This window comes from Dendropsophus ebraccatus, chromosome 5, assembly GCF_027789765.1.
Source record: "Dendropsophus ebraccatus isolate aDenEbr1 chromosome 5, aDenEbr1.pat, whole genome shotgun sequence".
Taxonomy (NCBI): Eukaryota; Metazoa; Chordata; class Amphibia; order Anura; family Hylidae; genus Dendropsophus; species Dendropsophus ebraccatus.
In genome coordinates, this window is record NC_091458.1 from 103,538,126 (window position 1) to 103,561,686 (window position 23,561).

A 23,561-nucleotide genomic window follows, 5' to 3' on the forward strand; every position below is an offset into this window, starting at 1 on the left:
ACATTATTTATTAATTCATATCTATAACATGTCTACTTTATTTTAAAAGCATTTGGTGAATATGCTTTTACTTATTTGGGATGTTAGAGGCCGTAAATGTTTAGTAGCAATTTTCAAAATGTTCGTGAAAATTTCAAACTCAGACATTCTTTAGGCACCAGTTCAGTTTTGGAGTATATTTTAGAGGCCTGTATACTAAAACCCCCCACAATTTAACCCATTTTGAAATCTTCACTCTTTCAAGTATTTAAATTTACATTCATTCAGTTATTTAACCCTTTCTGTATTTCACAGGAATAACTGCAAAGTAAGAGTGAAAAGTTAACATTTGCATTTTCTTTCCAGAGATTCCAATGTAAGGCTAGGTTCACACTGCGTTTTCAGCATCCGTTTAACGCATCCGTTTTTTGCAAAAAACGCATGAAAAACGGATTGCAAAAAACGGATTCATTTGTGTGCATCCGTTTTTCCATTGACTTCCATTATAAAAAAAAACGGATCCGTTTTTTTTGTCGGACCAAAACGGACCAAAAAACGTTGCTGACCCTATTTTTCTGGACGTTAAAAAAAACGGATCCGTTAAACAGATGCTGAAAACGCAGTGTGAACCTAGCCTAATCCTATGTGTCTTTTACAAAACCAATTACCGTTACTGATCCACCAAAGCCAGCAGTTACCGATGCTGAACCCCCTTTGGGGGTCCAGTGGCAGTTACACTAAACTGTCAGCTATCAGCTGAAAGTTTAGTTGCAGCTCCCGGTCACTGTTTGTCTAAACAGTGAGCATCTGAAGCAGGCCGGTAAATTTACTGACTTTTGCTTGAAAGGGTTAAAGTGACTGTACCACCAGGCCCAGGCAGAAGCACTGGAGGCGGGCCAACCCACCCCCAGTGGGAAGAAACCCCAGCGCCTCCATGACGTGACTCCATTAGAATCAATGGAACCCTACCATAGAGGGGCTAGGGTTTCCTCCCACTAAGGGTGGGTCGGCCCGCCTCCAGTGCTTCAGCCTGGGCCTGGTGGTACAGTCACTTTAAGCATGACACAGTGCTATAGACAAGGGAATCTGTCAGCTGCAATTCATTTCCAAACTGCAGGCACTGTTAGGTCAAGGAGACACATAGTACCTTTTAAATATCCAGCTGTGCTTCCAAAATGTAGGATAATGCTTTTAGTCTCCAGTGTAAAAAATTTCAAAGCAAAGCCTCCCTCTCAACCCTGACCCTGCTTAGGGTGCAGTCAACAGCTTACAGTCAATCAACCAGTGCCAGGGAAAAAGAGGGGCATCACAGACCTTAGCATTTCAGGAGCTACAGGGTCATGGGGACGGATGAGTGTGCTTTACAATTAAATCATCTTTCTATGTTCTGCAAATGCCAATATATTAAAAGTACCATACCTATCCCTGACTTAAAGTGACTGTACCACCAGGCCCAGGCTGAAGCACGGGAGGCGGGCCGACCCACCCTTAGTGGGAAGAAACCCCAGCCCCTCCATGACGTGACTCCATTAGAATCAATGGAACCCTATCATAGAGGGGCTAGGGTTTCCTCCCACTAAGGGTGGGTCGGCCCGCTATCCGGTGCTTCAGCCTGGGCCTGGTGGTACAGTCACTTTAGCTTTTAACCCTTAGAGGATCGGGCCAATTTAAATTTTTTGCGTTTTTGTTTTTTCCTCCTTGTGCTTAAAGAGAACCAATCACGGAAGAAATTTAAAAATTTTTTATTTTCTAATTCAATGTAATTATTTATTTAATTAACATTTGTAAATACTTTTATTTATTTTTTCGGCCGCGTTTTTGTTTTATTCACTTTTTAATTCACTGTCTCGCGCCGGCTCTTTTCAAAAGAGCCGGCTCGAGACAGGAAGCTCCCGTCATCCACAGCGGCAGCAATGCCGGCCGCCGCCATCTTGATTACGTCATTTGCGTTCCAGTGGTGGAACGCAAGTAGCGTAATCAAGATGGCGGCGGCCGGGCCGAACAAGAGGAACAGGTATAGTATAAGATACAGACTGCAACAGCAGTCTGTATCTTCATTTTGTCTATTTATGAAGATACAGACTGCCTTTGCAGTCTGTATCTTATACTTTACCTAATCCTCTTGTCCGTTTCAGTCTGATGCCGGGCGGCGCCATCTTGAATACGTCACTTGCGTTCCAGCGGTGGAACGCAAGCGACGTAATCAAGATGGCGGCGCCGGCCTTGCTGCAGCAAACAAGAGGAACAGGTAAAGTATAAGATACAGACTGCAAAGGCAGTCTGTATCTTCATAAATAGACTGCCTTTAAAGTCTGTAGCTTATACTTTACCTGATCCTCTTGTTCGGTGCTGGAAGGCCGGGCGACGCCATCTTGAATACGTCACTTGCGTTCCAGCGGTGAAACGCAAAGTGACGTCATCAAGATGGCGGCGCCCGGCCTTCGTTCAGCAAGCAAGAGAATTGGGTAAAGGGATAAGATACAGACTGCACAGGCAGTCTGTATCTTCTTAGATAGACTTAGGGAGAGATTTCCTTTGATAATAGGGATAGTGATTTTTAGGTGATTGGTCCTCTTTAAAAGGCCGTAGCACTTGCATTTTTTCACCTAAAAACCCACATGAGCCCTTATTTTTTGCACCATTAATTGAACTTTGTAATGACAGGCTGAATTTTTTCATAAAGTACACTGCGAAACCAGAAAAAAATTCAAAGTGTGGTGAAATTTAAAAAAAAAAAAAAAACGCATTTCTTTTATTTGTTTTTTTTTTTTTTTTACACCGTTTGCCCTGGGGTAAGACTGATTTGTTATGCATGTTCCTCAAGTTGTTATGATCACAAAGATATGTAACATGTATAACCTTTCTTTTATGTGATGGCTTATAGCCCTTTTTTCCTTTGGTCTATGGGGAAGTGTGAGGTGTCATATTTTTGCGCCATGATGTGTTCTTTCTATCGGTACCTTGATTGCGCATATGCGACTTTTTGTTCGCTTTTTATTACAATTTTTCTGGATTTGATGAGGCCAAAAATGCGCAATTTTGCACTTTGGGATTTTTTTGCGCTTACGCCATTTACCATGCGAGATCAAGAATGTAATTAATAGTTTGGGCGATTACGCACGCGGTGATACCAAACATTTTATTTTTATTTTATTTATTTTTATTTATAACATGGGAAAGGGGGGGGGGGGGTGATTCAAACTTTTATTAGGGGAGGGGGCTTTTTATTAACGACAACACTTTTATTTGTACTTTTACACTTATACTAGAAGTCCCCCAGGGGGGCTTCTAGTATAAGTGCACTGATCTCTCATACAGATCTATGCTGCATAGATATGCAGCACAGATCGATGAGATAGGCACATAGATTGCTTCCGGCTGCTGCAGCCGGAAGCAATGGAGTGTCGAGCCGGGATCAGCGCCATTACGGCGCTGACCCCGGACAGGGTAAGATGTGTGGATCGCTCCTCCAGGACAACGTCCCGGAGGAGCGATCCACCCCACTAGACACCAGGGATCGGCTGCATCAAGTAATCGGATGCAGCTGTCAACTTTGACAGCTGCATCCGATTACTGTATTAGCGGGCACGGCGATCAGCACCCGGGACCGCGGCCCCGCTCTGAATGCATGGAGGCGGCCCTGGACGTGCAGGTATGTCCAGGGTGGCCTAGAGGTTAAAGGGGTTGTCCAAGCTTAGAAAAACCAAGGCCACTTTCTTCCTTTCAAGGCTACCAGAAACAGCACCATTCTTGTCCTCAGTTTGGGTGTGGGTTTTGCAGCTCAGTTCCAATAAAGTTAATGGAGAAGAATTGTAATACCACACACAGCCTGAGGAAAGGGGCGGCACTGTTTTTGCAAAAAAAAAAAAAAAAAAAGCCCTAACTAGAGATAAGCGAACCTCGAGTTCATCTGAACCTGAGCGTTCAGCATTTGATTAGCGGTGGCTGCTGAAGTTGGATAAAGCCCTAAGGCTATGTTGAAAACATGGATATAGTCATTGGCTGTATCCATGTTTTCCAGACAACTTTAGAGCTTTATCCAACTTCAGCAGCCCCAGCTAATCAAATGCCGAACGTTTGGATGAACTCGAGCATGCTTGAGGTTCGCTTATCTCTAGCCCTAACCCTAAATAACCCTTTAAATGGAATGTATCGCCTAGATTTGTTTTACTGATCAGAGCCAGAAACTGGAACATGATTTTCTATATTGTTTCTATTTTCTGGTTATAATTCTGTGTGTGTATTTATAGTGCATTATTGTGCAGCTCAGTTCATTTGAAGTGAATGGAGCAGAGTTGCAACTTCACACACAATCTGAAGACACATGCAGGGTTTTCAATTACTATCTAACTACTGTTTAAGCCCTTTGACACCCTACAGGCTACAGGGTTTATCATGAGAAACTAGTTCTAGTACGGCCTGTGAGGTGTCAATCAAGCCAGGAGGCGCGCATGAAGGAAGCAGGTTCAGTGTCACACAACACCCAGGTGACTTCTTCCCTGCTATATGCTGAAAGCTTTCCCGGCAGAAGTGGTATGTTGGCACTGCCAATGATGTGAAAATAGCCTTAGAGGTCATTCACACATGCGCAGAGTTCTGTCCATACACAGACAGTGTTCAGCGGACTGGACCTGGGAGCTCCCAGCCTCATGATTAGTTATGATGTCGGCTGTGTCAGTACACCAGCGTGAACTTTGAAACTGCTTAGGAGATCCTGTTATCATAACTAATCATGATGCCGGGAGCCCCCATGTCCAGTCCGCAGAACACCGGCCGTGCACAGACAGAATTCTACGGATGTGTGAATGACCCCTAATTGTCTAATTTAACAGCACAGTTTAAAGGCCTAACAACTGAAAAGTTCCCTTTAAGAAGCTACTACACTATGTAGCTGAAGAGCGGACTTTGAAAACAGATCAAATTCAATCTGAAAAGTACTTTGTTATAATACTTACAAAAAACAAAAATGTATAACGACTAAAATAAAGAGGGTATAATAAAATCATTATGGGCAATTCTGCAGCCGTAGGGGCCAGAGAGAGAGCTGGGTGTGTCCTGTGGATGGGCAGGCGTCCATTACTCATCAGGCTCACATTCCAGGTAAAGGGAGAATTCTATTGGGTGTACTACAATATGAGACAGTGCCAGAAAATCCTTTCCACTTGCTGAGCTCTACTACCATATATTATATCCGCTATAAATGTCACCCTGCTCCAAAATAACCCCTTGACCTGAGTAACCCTAATAAATCCATAGTTTTTGTTGGCCTGAACTGTAATCCTGTAACATATAACTTAAAAGTTAATATGAAAACATTTTAAAGACTGGAGAAGCTTTTTTGCTATCTGGATGTTTACTAATGAAATATATTCAGGGCTCCAGACTAAAAAATTTACCTGGGAGCCATTGGCTCCTAACCTGAAAAATTTAGGCGCCAAATAGAATATTTGGTCGCCAACATTTTAAACCATGTAAAATTAATGTTATGTTAAATGGGACTTACTGTGTGCAGAGGCCACGGCAGCATCCTCCTCCTTTAGATCCTTTCTTTTCTTAGTTTGAAAACGTTCAACATGGAAACTTGCAACTTGACAACCATATACAGTCTGACTCAGTACTTCAGCTTCACTTGGCTAGCCTTTTAATGAGGCTTACTCTTCTGAACTTGAACTTAAAGGGAACCTGTCGACCCCCGTACCGGGGTGACAGGCTCCCAACCCCCCGTTAGAACCCCCTATACTCACCTCATCTTCACCCCGCTTCTGAAGATGGTCGGGGTCACGGAGATCTCAGCCGCTGCAGCCCGGCGTGCGCCGAGAGATGAGTCCAACGCTCATAGAGAATGACGGGAGAGTCCAGCACTCCGTCATTCTCTATGAGCGTTGGACTCATCTCTCAGTGTGCGCGTCAGGCTGCAGCGGCTGAGATATCCGTGACCCGACCATCTTCAGAAGCGGGGTGAATATGAGGTGAGTATAGGGGGTTCTAACGGGGGGTTGGGAGCCTGTCACCCCGGCACCGGGGGTGACAGGTTCCCTTTAAAAGCTTGCAACAGTCTATACATACTGAGCTAGACTTATGACTGCAGCCATAGTGACCCCCCACAAGATGTGTATATAGATAGATATATCTCTCAACTAGTGACTAATGCAAGTGACCCCCTACAATACAGACACCAGAGGGGCCCTGATAATAATAATTGTGCATATATCTATCTCCCAGTGTCTGCAGCCAGTTTGCCCTACACTTATAGATGGCTCCCCCCCATTATAGATGCCCCCTCCTCCCCCCCCCATTATAGATGCCCCCTCCTCTCCCCCATTATAGATGCCCCCTCCCCTTATAGATGACCCTCTCTACCCCCATTATAGATGCCCCCTCCTCCCCCTCCATTATAGATGCCCCCTCCTCCCCCCCATTATAGATGCCCCCTCTCCCCCCCATTATAGATGCCCCCTCTCCCCCCCCATTATAGATGCCCCCTCTCCCCCCCCATTATAGATGCCCCCTCTTCTCCCCCCCTTATAGATACCCCCTCCCCTTATAGATGACCCTCTCTACCCCCATTATAGATGCCCCCTCCTCCCTCCCATTATAGATGCCCCCTCTTCTCCCCCCCTTATAGATACCCCCTCCCCTTATAGATGACCCTCTCTACCCCCATTATAGATGCCCCCTCCTCCCCCCCATTATAGATGCCCCCTCTTCTCCCCCCCCTTAGATACCCCCTCCCCTTATAGATGCCCCCTCTCCCCCCCCCCATTATAGATGCCCCCTCTTCTCCCCCCCTTATAGATACCCCCTCCCCTTATAGATGGCCCCCTCTCCCCCCCTTGAAGATGGCCCCTCTTCTCCCCCCATTATAGATGCCCCCCTTCTCTTCCCCCCATTATAAAGCCCCCCCTTTCCTCTATGCTAAGCAATATTTAAAAAAAAACAAACACAAACTCACCTGACAACCCGCTCCCCCGGCGATCCTCCTCTTCTTCGGACGCTGTCCCCGGCTGATGCGCGGCTGCCGGGGGTGTCCCATCCTATCCCCGGCAGCGCGGCGCGTCAGTGAGCTCCCTGTACGCCGGGGTGTGACTTCTGACACAGGAAGCGTCTCTGACGTGCGCTTCCTGTGCCGGAAGTCAGGGCCCCAGGCAGCTCACTGATGCGCCGCGCTGCCGGGGATAGGACGGGACACCCCCGGCAGCCGCGCATCAGCCGCGCATCTTAAAGAGACAGCGCGCCGCCGCCGGGGCCAGTCGCAAATTTGCAAAATGTCAGTCGCATTGGCGACCATTTTGGTCGCCATCTGGAGCCCTGATATTACCAACTCACAAAGCATACTTAGGTATTCCTACACAACACTACTATGGGGGGGAAATATAAGGACAGATTTAACACCTTAATGTGAATCTATAGTCTCCCCTTCCCCCCCAAAACCTTTGTTACCATTTGATTGCGGACAGTAAATTCTTCCTGGTCATGTGACTCCGAACCAACCTGGTGCCATGGTTAGGGTAAAAAACGTTCTTCTACTCATGAAGAGAGCGGTATTAATGAGACATGGCCTACGGCATGGGTCTCCAAACTGCATGATGGGAGTTGTAGTTTCGCAACAGCTGGAGGGCCGCAGTTTGGAGACCCATGGCCTAAGGCGTCTGTTACACCACCTGGATGTATTTCTTCTATTAAGCCCTGGTTATAATACTGCGAAAGAGATCGTAAGCAGACGTACCAACACAGCAGCTTCTTGTTCTAAGCCACCATGGCAGCGCGTCTGCGCCGTCTCCACCACCAGATCTGTTATTTAAGCGCGGTAATCACTGTGACATACGGGTTCCACTTTGCAGACGCTTTCACAGTGCATGTGCCGAACAAAGAGAGCAGGGGGACCTGTCTATCTGTGCAGTGTCCCAGGGAATGGTTCCCTTTAACTGTCACTAAGTTATTGGCACATAAACTAGACAGATTTGAAAAACAAAACTTGGTCCTTAACGTAGCCCTCAGCTTTATTTTATTTGCTCCCCAGCTGCAGGCTCCCAGTATACTATCCCATGACGATTGATTTCCCATAGTGGGGCATTCAGGTGATCTTACATTGTTCGGATTCTGCTGGCACCTACCTCCCATCTCTTCTGCCCCCTCTTCTTTCCCTAAGGCTTTTGAAGGCAGGAGGTAAGCGAGATGCATTGAAGACACAGACTTACGGCATCTGTAGATATGGGACAGCCGGGGGGAGAGGTCACGTGGGCGCCAGCAGGATTTAAATTGCATTGCAGCACCGGAATACAAGTTAAATGCTTCTTTAACGCCAAAAGGGGCTGGGGAAGCAAATGATTAAAAAGTCCCATTTGCAAAAACTTTTGACTTGAGCGCTCAGACCCCCACGAATCTCTACAGCCAGGAGAAGTGTACTGCCAATAGTTTGTCTGCTTAGCTTGCTGAAATCTCTTTCTCACTATCCTACACAATGGTAAAGACTGATCTGGGGGGAATGAAGAGCATATGAACTTGCCTGAGCTAGTTTTAGAGATCGGAGTATAAACACTCAGACCCCAACCAATTCAACCTTTGGCATGTCATCTTTGTAACATTTTAAGAATTTATGGGGCATACCTTAAGCGGTTATGAACACACAAGAATAGTTCTCACTGTTTACATATTTTGGTACTAAGATACATGTTTTTCTCTACGCAAATAAAAAAAGCATCAAGTGTCCGATCAACAAACTGCTTGCAAGTTGCCTGAACTGGACTAGGTGACCAAAACCTAAGAAAAAAATGTCAGCATGAGATAACATAGTAGTGATCCTGTGCTGGCCCAGACCAGATCCTAGAATGAGATACTAGTCAAACCTAGGGCAGACAGTATGACCACACACAGGGCTTAATGACAGCCATTTTATTAAATACAGTAAGCTATACACAGTCTAACGTGCATACACAATAATCTAACGTGCATACAGCAGCTGGACTGTCAGGGGGAAACTGGAATAGAATGCAACATTAGTCTTAAAGATTAGCGCCCATCAATACTCACTTCAGGAATGCCATTCACATGGAAAGTATTTTTGCCAATTAAATGAAATAGGTTTCCAGTGTATTGCGGATATGTACAGTACAACCACTGGAGCCATTATTAGACACCAAAGACAAAGGCCCTATTACACAGAGCGATTATGTGCAGAATTAGGCCGATTGAGGCAGATTTCGCCCTGTGTAATAAATGCAACAGCAGAGGAACAATCGCTGTATTTCAACACGTTTAAAAATTACCAACCGTGCATCATTACGTGTAATAGTGATGCGCAGCAGATGGCTGATGTCAGTGTAAAGCAAAATAACCAGGCTCCCCCTAGTGTCGTCCTGGCTCCTCCCTGCCCACCGCAGCCGCTGTCAAAGATTCTGAAGACGTCTCTGCAGTGACAGGCCACTCAGCCAATCACTGGGGCGGCACTGTCCTGTCTCTACCAGTGATTGGTTGAGCAGCCCTTCACTTCAGAGACGCATCAGAAGTGCCAGAAACAGCAGCCCTTGCTACAAGATTGTTGAGCTGTGTAAGGGCCTGTTCACACTACAGAATAATGAATTCATTGAGCGGGGAGGTGCTCGAGCCCTCCTGTTCAAACAAATAGCAGGCAGGATTCGCCAATGCCGTAGTGTGAACGGGCCCTAATAGGCTAGGTAAAAGGGCGCCATTCTAGCAGATCAGATGCACTGACACTGTATGGAGCACCAGAACTTCTCAGTACTGCCAGCTAAGTTTATAAGTCCTGGATCTACCAGTCAGAACTGATACTATTAAGTAAAGTTAATGTCCATTGTGGGGTGTCAATATAGCCTATGTTTTTTGTTTTTTTTGCCATTTTGCAACTACCCACTGACTATCCCATGGTGCCAGTGACTCTTTTCCCTTACACACAATACAGCAGCAGCAATGTGGCTAATCTTTTACCAAGTATCATTCACCCACTACAGATTTTTTGCGCAGAAAATGACCAAAGATATACTTTGCAGTATGTCAATCTTTGGCAAGGATCAAGTTCAATAAGGTGTCGAAAACACAGCCACAGATGGCCCTTATATTAACAAAGTCCAGGTTGTAGAAAAAAAAAAAAAAAAGAAAAAAAAGCACACACTTTCTACAGAAAAAAATAAATATAGCACAAAATACTCACCAACCCTGGAGCTTCCAATGATACATGTTATGGTCCCCTGTCAGTCCGGGTTCACACAGCCACAAGCTGATTATACAAAGACTGGTAGTGGCTCAGGGAAGCATGTACACTGTACACACTTAGCTGATTTCTGAAGGCAAAAGCCCCACTGTAGTCTGCACAATCTAAAGCCGTAATACACATCCCCATAATGCAGGGGAAGCAAGCGCCAACCTGTCAACTCAGTGCTAGCTTCCCCCTCATTCCCTGCCTGTGCCATTACATGCACAGACAGTGAGTGGGAAGGGGCCGCCAGAATGATCCTTAGATTGTTCGGGCTGCCATTAAAGTCAGTGGGGGTCAGCTGCTGTCACTTACATACTCGCAGCGGGATGTCAATCCCACTGCATGTATGTAATCTGATTGAAAATTACAAGAAAGGGATCTGCAGCAAATTTTGCTACAAATTCGCATAGTGAAATCCGATGTGGATCCGTTACACGTGAAACTGGCCTAAGTGATTGTCGGCCTGAACAGTCGGTAATCAGGCAAGTAAGGCTAATAATCATTTAGTGTAATAGGGCCTTAAAAGGGTAGTGCGGCGGTACAAAATTATTCACAGAATAACACACATTACAAAGTTATACAACTTAGTAATGTATGTTATGTCTGTGAACGGCCCCCTTCCCCGTGTCCCACCACCCCCACCCGTGTACCCGGAAGTGTAGTGCCGCGATTGGCAGAGCACAGTTTTGCTCAGCCAATCGTGGCTGAGCAGCTGATGACGCGGCAGAGGGCGCCCGGCACTCGGTAAGATCGGAGGTGTTCGGGCCGGCAGGCCGAAGATGACGTTTGGCACAAGATGGCGGACACGTGTCGACACGGATCAGGTATGTATAATGCACTACACTTCTGGGTACACGGGTGGGGGTGGTAGGACACAGGGAAGGAGGCAATTCACAGACATAACATACATTACAAAGTTGTACAACTTTGTAATGTGTGTTATTCTGTGAATAATTTTTTACCGCCGCACTACCCCTTTAAAGTGTGGAATATACCCTATACAGAGTAAATTATGCAACGTCTCCCATGACAATCTTGCTTCTGTGGACAGTTTGTCACGGTACTGCATGGATAATGTATCGTGAAGAAAAGCACATGGTCTGTGCAACATGCCAAAAGTTTATGTAACAGAGCGTGACACTTTAAAGGGCTGATGTTTTTGTACCAGATACTGGCAGCAGAGGGCCAGGTACAATACTTCTGTTGTGCCGATACATCACAAGATCTTGACCCTAATTTCTGCTGTTCGTATTATTACTAAGATCACCAGGCAGAAGAATTAAATCCCACACCACCAAAATCTGTAGTTGTCAGAGATTAAGAAACAGGGCTACTTCTGTCTATCCCCACACCGCTGTGTCTGGGGTCACCGATCAGCCTCATTCTAGCATTTCAAAGGTTAAATGTAACAGGGAAAATTTATGTTCCATCATCAACTTTAGATCCAGAGTCATCATCACTTTCTCACCCAGGATCACATGACAGATGCTACACATGGGTGAGGTCATGACAGGTGAGCACGCGTCACTTGTTTTTAGAGCTTCTCTTAATCTGTACTAGGAACATGTTAGTTGTTGGCAGCAGTAGCAGCCACGTTCCGTATCCTCTCTAAATACATGTGAGATTACACAAATAAAGGTGTGTGCAGGCTGCTGCTAGATCAGGTGCTTTCCAAAAAGAACGGCCTATATGCAGTGTCATGCTGCTCACTGGCTATGTCTGTCACATCCCTCCAAAAGATCTACTCCAAACTACCTTCTGACAACATAATGAGCAAAGACCCCTGTCCATGGCTAACAAAAAGGGGCAATCTAGACTCTCCTGTAATCTTATTGGAAGCAAGGCATCTTAAAGGGAGTGACCAGACTAATTTAGAGTAAGACTACATTCACATCGGAAATCTTACATGAATATATTGCATTAGGCACCTATGACAGACACCAGAAACTCAGCTGACTATGTATACCCCAGTGCACGCCTGCAGGATCTATTGATTCCAATGGATCCAACACTGTCAAAACGTGACTGCATTCGGTGTGTGTTCCTGACCCTTTATTGTTTTTGCAAACAGAAATGTAATAGTTCCACAAAAAGCACTATCCCCAAGTGACTTTTAGATGACTATGTCAGTTGATTCAGGGGGGTACACTGCAGTGCCCATGATTGCGGACAGCTCTTTGTGACCACTACATTATAGACTGCTTTATAGTGATCCGTGCCGCAATTTTGGATCCACACTAGGAGCATGTCCTATTTTTCGCAGCACGGATAACTGCCTATTCATAGATCCGCAAGAATTGTAGATGTGTATATAGGCAGATTCAATGAATGTGGTTTAAATTTGACCATAACTTCAGATCCACAATTACAGACAACTCTTGTGGACATGTTCGAGGTCTAAGCATACATCTCAGATATCTGTGGGTGAGTGAAGTGAAACAAAGACATAAAGAGTGTCTCTCTCTTTGGAGGACTGTAGCAGTGGTCACACGTGTGCACTGCCGCCTCACTCAATGTCTAGGGGCTGCCAAAGACAGCCAAGTACAGTGATGGACAATCTCTGGCAGCCCACACGGACAGAGTATAGTACAGCAGTGTGTACATGTGACCACCGTTCTGAAGATAGTGGGGAGCCCCTGCAATCATACTCTTCATCTTGTGGCTAGGGGATACATTTCACCCCTAAAAGATGATCACAATAATCCTCCTTAAATCAAATACATGATATGTGTTGGCTGTGATGTTCCAAAACACCCCGGGCCATATACCAGGTTATGCACCAGGTAATGGAGTACAGGTTTGTGCCTGGAGGGTGCCTTTTATTAAATCTGAGCTTCAATTAAGCAACAAGAACAAGTTGTCCCTGAAGCAGTTTCTTTCCATGAGACTGGAAGTGTTGTAATGGTTAAAGAGGAAGAGTCGATGTATAGTTCTATGAGGAGAGCATGATGAAAGCGTCCTACAACCATTTCATTTACAGACCATCTGCAAAGTACATCACTGCAATGTACTAACATCCTACACATACCGCAAGTATCTCCACCACACACTACAGCAGGTAAGCTGAGCAGTACTGACCGCAGGCATAGCAGCAACCGCCTACACCAGGCACAAGCTGCACCACCCAACATAGTGCTCAGACCTGCCAACAAAGGTCTACTGCATCCAGCCAAGAGGATGCTACCCAACTACTGGCTTTACACTATTTCAGGTTGAAGTTGGAGGGTGCAAAGGCAAGGGCTGGGGGAGGGGGGGCTAAGGCAGAGACCACAGGGGGGCGACTAAGGCAGAGACCACAGGGGAGGAAGAGAGGGACTAAGGCCAGGGGCCACAAGGGAGGAAGGGGCTGGGGGCCTTATTACACACACCAATATCTGACAGATTTTTAAAGCCAATACCAGTAACAGACTATAAACAGAGAACAGGTCATAAAGGAAAGACTGAGATTTCTCCTCTTTTCAAATCCATTCCTGGCTTTGGCTTCAAAATCTGTCAGATATCTGTTCGTGTAATAGGGCCCTAAGGCAGGTGCCCACGGGGAGGGGGAGGGAGGGACTAAGCGGCCTATTACAAAGATATTTGACATATTTTTGCAGCCAAAGTCAGGAATGGATTTGAAAAGAGGAGAAATCTCAGTCTTTCCTGTATGACCTGTTCTCTGTATAATAATAATAATCTGTCAGATATCTGTGTGTGTAATAGGGCCCTAAGGCAGGGGCCACAAGGGAGGAAGAGGGGGGCACAAAGGCAGGGGCCACAAGGGAGGAAGAGGGGGGCACAAGGCAGGTGCCACAAGGTAAGGAGGGGGCTCTAAGGCAGGTGCCACAAGGTAAGGAGGGGGCAAGGCAGGTGCCACAAGGTAAGGAGGGGGCTCTAAGGCAGGTGCCAACAGGTAAGGAGGGGGCTCTAAGGCAGGTGCCACAAGGTAAGGAGGGGGCTCTAAGGCAGGTGCCACAAGGTAAGGAGGGGGCAAGGCAGGTGCCACAAGGTAAGGAGGGGGCTCTAAGGCAGGTGCCACAAGGTAAGGAGGGGGCTCTAAGGCAGGTGCCACAAGGTAAGGAGGGGGCAAGGCAGGTGCCACAAGGTAAGGAGGGGGCAAGGCAGGTGCCACAAGGTAAGGAGGGGGCTCTAAGGCAGGTGCCAACAGGTAAGGAGGGGGCTCTAAGGCAGGTGCCACAAGGTAAGGAGGGGGCTCTAAGGCAGGTGCCACAAGGTAAGGAGGGGGCAAGGCAGGTGCCACAAGGTAAGGAGGGGGCTCTAAGGCAGGTGCCACAAGGTAAGGAGGGGGCTCTAAGGCAGGTGCCACAAGGTAAGGAGGGGGCAAGGCAGGTGCCACAAGGTAAGGAGGGGGCTCTAAGGCAGGTGCCACAAGGTAAGGAGGGGGCTCTAAGGCAGGTGCCACAAGGTAAGGAGGGGGCTCTAAGGCAGGTGCCACAAGGTAAGGAGGGGGCAAGGCAGGTGCCACAAGGTAAGGAGGGGGCTCTAAGGCAGGTGCCACAAGGTAAGGAGGGGGCTCTAAGGCAGGTGCCACAAGGTAAGGAGGGGGCTCTAAGGCAGGTGCCACAAGGTAAGGAGGGGGCAAGGCAGGTGCCACAAGGTAAGGAGGGGGCAAGGCAGGTGCCACAAGGTAAGGAGGGGGTAAGGCAGGGGGCAAATAGGAACGAGTCCAAGGAAGGAAGCAAAGGGGAGGCACCAAGGCCAATGTCAGAGGCCACCGCAGTGGCAGCCCAGGCAGGTGCTCCAAGTAGGAGAGCCCTGGGGGCGCCCAGCTCAGGAGCCCAGTACGGCGGCCCAGAGGGTACAAACATGTCCAGCAGCAGCATAGAGCAGAGGCGCTCACCTTCCGTGTGGCTGCGGGCGGTGTGCAGGGTGATCAGGGTGAGCAGCAGGCTGTAGACCCCGGTACATGGGGTGCGGGGGCTCCGCCCGGCTCTGCTGCTCCTCGGGGGGCTCTCGCCGTGGTGTCCCCCGCAGCAGCAGTGCTGGGGGGGGAGGAGGCTGAGGGCCGGAATCCGGGCCATGCTGGCGCTGTGTACGGACTGCTTCTAGGAGAACAGCATGTGAGTCCAATCCGCCGTCCTGTGCGTCCTGCCCCTGCTGCTGTCTGCCGTCCACCAGTCCGCTGCTCGGGTCCCGTCTCGGGTCTCTCAGTCCCAGGTGAAGTCTCCACAAACTCAGCACCTACTCTGCGCTCTCACCTCAGCACAACTCCACCAGAGCAGTAGAGAACTCGGAGCAAGAGCGTCACCCTCTGTTTTCATTTCCTTACTCTACTTAGACAGCTTGCTGCCTGCAGACATCCGCTTCCTGTGACCTGAACACCGCCTCTCAGCGGAGCGCAACGTCTACAGCGACCCCTAGCGTGCGGCTGTGTAACCTGCAGCTGCTGCCAGCAATGAGTGTGCGCATATCAATGTGGACACATCACCAGGGCACACATGGCCGGGCACACGGCCGTGCATCACACATGTGACAGCTGTCATGTGCCTCCACCACACACTATCTTATTCAGTGTCAGATGAAGTACAAAAGCCATACTTGGCAGTGCCTCTCAGCACTGGAGGGGTCCTTGGGCTAAGTCCTTTTTGTATGTGGTGATGGGTAATGGGAAACACTGCTGGGTGGTGCTTTACTGTACAGATAGTTTATACACATAGGTAGAGGAGCAAACAATAGAGCAGTGGCCACCCACCATAAAGTACGGTTTGAGGCTATGAGCACACTGAGCGATTCTCGCGGAATGTCCTTTCCATAGAGCTAAATGGGAATTCTGTCAGTCTGTGCAAACAGTGGAAATTTCTGCCCGGAATTCTGTCCAGGTAGCAAGTTCCGTCCAAATGGACAGGTTCATTCTTTAGGTGCCTTCACACGTACCGTATCGCTGTGTATTTATCGCTGTGAGTTTCTCTCACATAAATCCGAAGATACTGATTGCTATCAAGTCAATGTATGTGTATTCTCGCTGCGTGTTTGGTGCGATTTTCAAATGCGAGTTTTGATTTTCATATGATTTTCACAGGCGAGTTCAACACCACAAAAAACGCAGCTACTTTCATGTGAGTTTGATGCAAGTTTTGTGCGAGAAATAAGCAGCGATACGGTACATGTAAAGACACTAGAGATGAGCGAACCGGGTTCGGGTTCGAGTCCATCCAAACCCGAACGTTCAGTATTTGATTAGCGGGGGCTGCTGAACTTGGATAAAGCTCTAAGGTTGTCTGGAAAACATGGATACAGCCAATGACTATATCCATGATTTCCACATAGCCTTAGGGCTTTATCCAACTTCAGCAGCCACTGCTAATCAAATGCCGAAAGTTTGGTTTCGAATCGACTCGAGCATGCTCGAGCTTCGCTCATCTCTAAAAGGCACCCTTTGGGTGGATTTTGCTGGTGGAATTACTTAGAACTCTATGGGAGGTAATTTTTCACACGGAATTCCGCGAACGTATAAAATGAGCAGAATTCCGCGCGGAATCCGTCGGGGAATTCAGGGCAGAATTCCATGAGAATTCCTTAGTGTGCACATACCCTTATTTAAGCAACTGGAACACCAGTATACAGGTCAGACAATCCCGTTGTGAGTGAGCCTTAGTGAGACGCATCTGCCATGTCATTGTCTGACCTGTATACTGGCGTTCCATTTGCTGAAATAAAACGTCACTTTATGGTGAATGGCCACTGCTCTATTATTTTCTCTGCTACATATATTTATTATATTCAGTCTTACCTGATTTTAAAGTGAATCTGTAATCACCTTCCAAACTACTGTTGGGTCAAGGAGACACATGGTACCTTCCATATTTGGAACCCTATTATAGAGGGGCTAGGGTTTCCTCCCACTGGGGGTGGGTCAGCCTGCCTCCAGTGCTTCAGCCTGGGCCTGGTGGTACAGTCACTTTAAAGTGTCACTGTCATTATCAAAAAAAAAAAAAATTGACATGTCAGAGAGACATATCAAAAGTTTTGATTGGTTTGGGTCTAAGTGTTCAGAGCCTAACTAATCATGAGAACTAGTGGGGAGATGACTGCTGCGTGGTCCGATTACCCCTGTGTGTCAGTGAAAAGAGTCGGGCCCATAGACTTCCATACTGCTCCCACTAAGCTGCAGTTTTCTCCCCGCTCGTTCTATCGATCGGTACGGGTCTAAACACTCAGCCCTGGACCAATCACAATTCTTGACATGTGAAAAGTTTTTTTTTTATAACAACAGTGACACTTTAAAGCCCCCTTAGCAGCACAATAGATTTAGGTAGGTATTAGCAAGGAGTACCCCCGATGGGAGGGCCCCTGGGCATTACTGAATTCAAAGTGTTACTGTCGTCACAAAAAAAACTTTTCACATGTCATAGAGACAAAGGTTTTGATCTGTCCGGGTCAGAGTGTTTAGACCTTTACCAATCGTGAGAACAACCCTGGAGAAGACTGCGCTTAGCAGCGGTCCTCTCCCAGCTCTGTGTCACGTGAGTCAGACTCATAATGAAAGTCTATGAGCCCAACTCTTTTTACTGACACAGAACAGGAAGCTATCTGCACAGCAGCAGAGTCCTCTCCCTGCCCGTTCTCATGATCGGTCAGCGTCTGAACACTCAAACAAATCTGTTCAAGCAGTATGTAGCTTCTTTCTGTCCAGGATGTGGCCACCTTTTTGGTGGAATGAGAGATGGGGGCTTAGAAGCCTTCTTACCCTGGTTCCTACCCTGGAAGTTTTTTTTTTCTTTCTAAAAGGCTGGACGCCTTAAAGGTTTGTCTCTAAGCATCTTAAATGGACTCCTTAAACTTCATAAACTGATTGATGTTGGCAAAGGAAGCATGTTTAGGAATGAATGAAAGAAGGCAGGAGTCTGTGTGCCAAGAAAGTCACATAAAGCTTCTCAGATCCAAGAGCTAGTTCACCCACTGTCTTGGCCATAGTAACAGCCAGTAGAAAGGCTATCTTTACAGTGAGGTGCTTGAGATCACTTACTGCAGAAGGTTGCAGACATAACTGTTTCAGGACTATGGAAAGGTCCCACTGAGTAATAGATCTAAAGATGTTTGGCCTCAATCAGGTGATGGCTCTAACAAATTCCTTGATCTCCTGGACCTGATGAAGTCTATTCTGGAGAAAAGCTGACATGGACTCTTACAGAGCTAGGACAAGGACTGCAATATGGACTCTTACAGAGCTAGGACTGCAATATGGACTCTTACAGAGCTAGGACTGCAATATGGACTCTTACAGAGCTAGGACTGCAATATGGACTCTTACAGAGCTAGGGCTCAACCCTTTATCAAGCCCAGTCTGCAGGAACTCCCAAGATCTGCAACACTGTAGGCACTTCATTGCTTCTAAAAAGACTGGAGAGTATGCCCTCTTCTCTCTCTATAGCACAGGAACATCTTCCAGTGTGGAAATAGAGATTAGGAAGGACATTTATGAAGATCAGCATCATTTTTAATCAGAAAACCCCTTTAAGTTAAACTGGGGAGGTATAAGCTCCCTGCAGAAACAAGGACTAAAAATAACTTGCTTTCCTTGGGGCAGAGGGACTTATATACTAAAGGGAGGTCATCATGCAGATTAAGTTTATTTTATTAAAATAGTGTGAGGTTTTGTGGGCTCCCAGGGGTGGAAGCATCCCATCTATTGTGCTGCCAGGGAATGACGTTATACCAGGGTATTATTAGGCTTTGATATGATTCATTGGTGTATGTTCCTTACACCCTGAAATAATTACATATTATTTTTTGTACAACGTTGCACAGGACTGGTTGCTGATTTTAGCATTAAACATACAATAAGGCAAGATGCAATAAAGAAATAAAACCAATATTGAAGGGAAATGAAATACAATCTATCTTCTAAAACCATTTTATTACAGTAAGGTCCCAGCGGGCAGATACATTTCAAAATGATGTCTATATCCAAGACAACAGAAATGAAGCATTGTTTCAAAGGCAATACCAGTCTGGGAGCAGCTGTAATTATAGATTGTTCAGATGTCATCGATGAGTGCATCACCTTTTCTTACTATTGTTCCTGAATTGCACCTTGGTGTCAAGTAAGCCTGTTGAGTCATAGGCATGTAAAGAGTTATGCTGAGGTAAACATAAAGCTATCTATTCTCAACCATAGCAGTGAGAAATAAAACTAGTCGTCCACATGTTCATTACGTCCTCCCAGAACCTTCAGGACAGTACTGTACAAAGTATAATGTAAACTCACCTATTAAGAAATAATCACAATTTCCAGAGTAAGACCCCTTTTTCATACAGCCCGAATCCTGTCCACCAGTACAGACAGAATCCGTAAGTACAGACAAATTGCAGACATCAATCCTTAACATCATTTGCACCGACCCATTGATTTAAATGGGTGACCTGTAACAACTACCCACTGTCTCCCTTTTTCCTCATAGGTCAAGGGGGATAATACAGCTTCACTCAACTCTAAGGTCTCTTCTTGTTAATAACAAGATGCACATTGATGTTCGACAATCCCTTTGTTAAGGAGGCAACAATTAATTATCAGTTGCTTACTTCTGTCATATATGTGCCCATTTCATCAACTACTAACGGGTGTCTCTGCCTGTCAATCATCCCCGCAGAGTGCACTGAGAGGCAGAGAGCTGTGACTAGTCATCATCAGTAACTCTTTCTGTCTTCCTCCATTTGAAGAGCTTGTGTGGAAATAAGTAGATAGATAGATAGATAGATAGATAGATAGATGATAGATAGCAGGACTGCTTTCTTAAATTATAGTGATACTGTCCCCCCCCCTCCCACACACACACACTCACTCCCACTCTATGTGCAGTTCTCTGCACCATCCACAAGCTTAGATGCTGCACATTTAATATATACCTGTATAATACTTGTCTACATCTTCTTTCTGCTCTAAAATGGCTTCATTTCATTGGTGGACACTATCACCTAGGCGGGGCTTCATGACAGTTAGGGCCTTATTACACGGGATGATTATTGTTCAAAAAAATCGTTATGTGTAATAGCAGGCAACGATTAAACAACCAACAAGAAATCGTTGATCGTTTGATAGAATCTGGACCTATTTTTATCGTTAATCCTTCACAAATCGTTTGAACATTGTTCGGTATAATAACGTGTCGTTTGCACGTTCCCTAGTCTATTAGCCAGGAAAGGACAAGCGCAGGAACGATCGCAAGTAACGATCATTGTCCTGTGTAATAGGGTGAACGATTAAGATCGTTTGTCATAGCGGTCGTTTGAGATCGTTTATTGTTAATCGTCCAAAAATCACCCTGTGTAATACCACCCTTGGGCTCTCTCCAGCCAGGAGATGAGCCCAACTACTGTGAAGCCCCGCCCATTTGACTGTGTTAACCAAATAAATTAAGCGAGCTAAAGAAGGTTACAGTATCACTTTAACTTGAGTAGTATTTCTGCTCCATTATGGATCTAAACAAAATGCTTACAGTAGATAACAGTATTGTATGCCAACCTTGGCCAACACACCACTTAAAGGAACTGCAATTTAAGACCCAGGTCTTAAATTAGGCCTCGCACCCTTTTCCACAGCCACATTCACTAAGAGGCTTCCAGAAGGTTCAGATTTGGATCATGATTAGCGCCTCCACCCCACCTTGCTGCGCCCCCCCCCCCCCCGGCCGCCTATCGGGCAAGCAGGGTATATGGCAGGCGTACTCCAGGGAGAAGGGGCCAGTCTGCGCCATCTCCCTGGTGTACGCCTCGGGCGTGTCCCCCCATGTATTTCTCCTCTCTGGGTATCTGAATGCCACTAGTTCTATATGAACTACTTGCAGACACAAACCAAAAATTTCTAATAAAATCAAACACGTTCCCTGCAGCACACTATGTGCAGTCAACAGGGCTGCTTCTGCCATGAGGCAAGATGAGTTTACTGCTCAGGGCAGCAGCTTTGAAGAGCGGCAGAATTTATGGAGTGGCCATAAATTATACTGTCTCCTATACACCACTGACTTCAGTGACCCGATGATCTGCAGATGATAACTGGACACAGATGTAGAATGCAAGGAAGTCAGGACTGCAGACACTTTGCAGGTATTGTTATACATATCACTACACTACAAGTGATCATTACCCCTGAAGAATTGTTTACACTCTGGCGGAATTGAAAACTTTTTCTGTCTTGTCCTCACCAAGGATGGAAGGTAGTGCTGGGACAGGGTGACTTATGGTGGAGCTGGATTGTGTATACAGGATGCACTTATGATTAAAAGCTACATGTTTTGTGCACACCCGCCTTACTTACCTATGATTTTCAATAGGCTGGGGGGTGGGGTTCATGAGTCAGGGTGGGCATGAGAAGGGGGCGCCATTTCAGGTCTCGCCTCAGGCAGCAGAAAACCTACAATCGGTATTCTGCAGATATTAGATGACATTGTATGAAAAGAAGTAACACTATATTCTCTACATTTATTACATTCGGGGTCCAAGTTGATGCAAAATATTGGAGTAATCTTTTAGTCACTATTAACTGTAAATAGAAAGAATATATATATATATATATATATATATATATATATATATATATTATTTATTTTTTTGCATCAAATTTATGAAGGTAGCTTTGTATAAAGGTTAGCATTCCATTGGAAAGAAGCTAACCTGAGGATTGCATGCACTGTGTCTATCTAAATCCCTCATCCTAGGCTTGCAGGGAATACAGTGCCTTATTCATTGACTATAGAAGATGTGAGTCACAAATAGAGTTATTATTTACCGGTATTTAATAGGGAGAACACGCCTCTTGTCAGGACAATCTGAATAGCAGACTGTAAGAGTCACCGCCTTTTCAAATAGCCGAGTATTCAACATATCACAATAAACTGTTTATTATACTAAAGACACATCTGAAATTCTCAGAAAACTTAAAGGAGAAGTCCGGCCAAAATTAATTTTTGATATGTTGTTACTTATGAAAAGTTATACAAATTTCTAATGTACATTAATTATGGGAAATGCACATATACTGCTATTTCCCTTAATTTAGTAGATCAGGAAGTGTTAGAAATATCTCTGAAGAAGTGACGTCACGACCCAGGGTGTAATTCCTATGGAGTGTCCAGCAGGGGGCGCTCTCTATATAGAAGTCTATGGGACTTTATTGTTTCTATGGGTTTCTATGTAATGTAATGTAATGTAGTGTACAGTGCTTTATTGAATGAATACATCTATGGAATACTTTGGGGAGCAAGTGTCCTTGCTCCCCAAAGTATTGCATAAATGTATTCATTCAATACATTCAATACACAGTAAGCCCGCCGATCCGCCGCATTTCCGCCGCATTCCCGCCGATCCGCCACACGCTGATCCGCCGCATTCCCGCCGATCCGGACCATATACATTGAACTACAGCGCCCATCATCTGCTTCTAGTATGAACAGGTGATGGGAGCTGTAGCTGGGTAATGGATATGACATGCCGCCGGGCGCAGGGGGGAGCCGCTCAGTACACAGCAGCGCTCCCCCCTCCTCCTCCTCCTTCCGGGATAACTTCCGCCTATACCAATGCTGAGTCCCTGCCTGGCCGCCGCTCTCCGCTCACATATACCGGCTCCCGGCATCAGCGCGGACACCAGGATGCATCGGGAGCCGGTATGTATGGGGGGGAGAGCGGAGAGCGGCGGCCAGGCAGGGACTCAGCATTGGTATAGGCGGAAGTTATCACGGAAGGAGGAGGAGGAGGCGGGAGCGCTCCTGTGTACTGAGCGGCTCCCCCCTGCGCCCGGCGGCATGTCATATCCATTACCCAACTACAGCTCCCATCACCTGTTCATACTAGAAGCAGATGATGGGAGCTGTAGTTCAATGTATATGGTCCGGATCGGCGGAAATGCGGCGGATCGGCGGGCTTACTGTGTATTGAATGTATTGAATGAATACATTTATGCAATACTTTGGGGAGCAAGTCCTTGCTCCCCAAAGTATTCCATAGATGTATTCATTCAATAAAGCACTGTACACTACATTACATTACATTACATAGAAACCCATAGAAACAATAAAGTCCCATAGACTTCTATATAGAGAGCGCCCCCTGCTGGACACTCCATAGGAATTACACCCTGGGTCGTGACGTCACTTCTTCAGAGATATTTCTAACACTTCCTGATCTACTAAATTAAGGGAAATAGCAGTATATGTGCATTTCCCATAATTAATGTACATTAGAAATTTGTATAACTTTTCATAAGTAACAACATATCAAAAATTAATTTTGGCCGGACTTCTCCTTTAAGACTGAGGTCTTAGCTGCACTAGTTTCTTTTACAGTTCCTCTGTATAAGACATTTACAATAGGAGAATGTATGCTGAAGAAATAAAATGGGAGCAGTATAAAGCATTACTACACAAAATGACTGACA

General features: G+C 46.1%; 1 protein-coding gene across 3 annotated transcripts in view; it reads right to left on the reverse strand.

The window, feature by feature from the left end:
• Positions 1 to 15,508, reverse strand: part of TMEM131 (transmembrane protein 131) — a 134,416-nt gene extending 118,908 nt beyond the window's left edge. For all 3 annotated transcript variants that reach the window (XM_069970850.1, XM_069970849.1, XM_069970848.1), the window contains exon 1: positions 15,033 to 15,508. In XM_069970850.1, the coding sequence (XP_069826951.1) occupies positions 15,033 to 15,213 (181 nt within the window). In that variant the 5' untranslated portion in view covers positions 15,214 to 15,508. The remainder of the gene's footprint in view (positions 1 to 15,032) is intronic.
• Between the last annotated feature and the right edge of the window lie 8,053 nt (positions 15,509 to 23,561).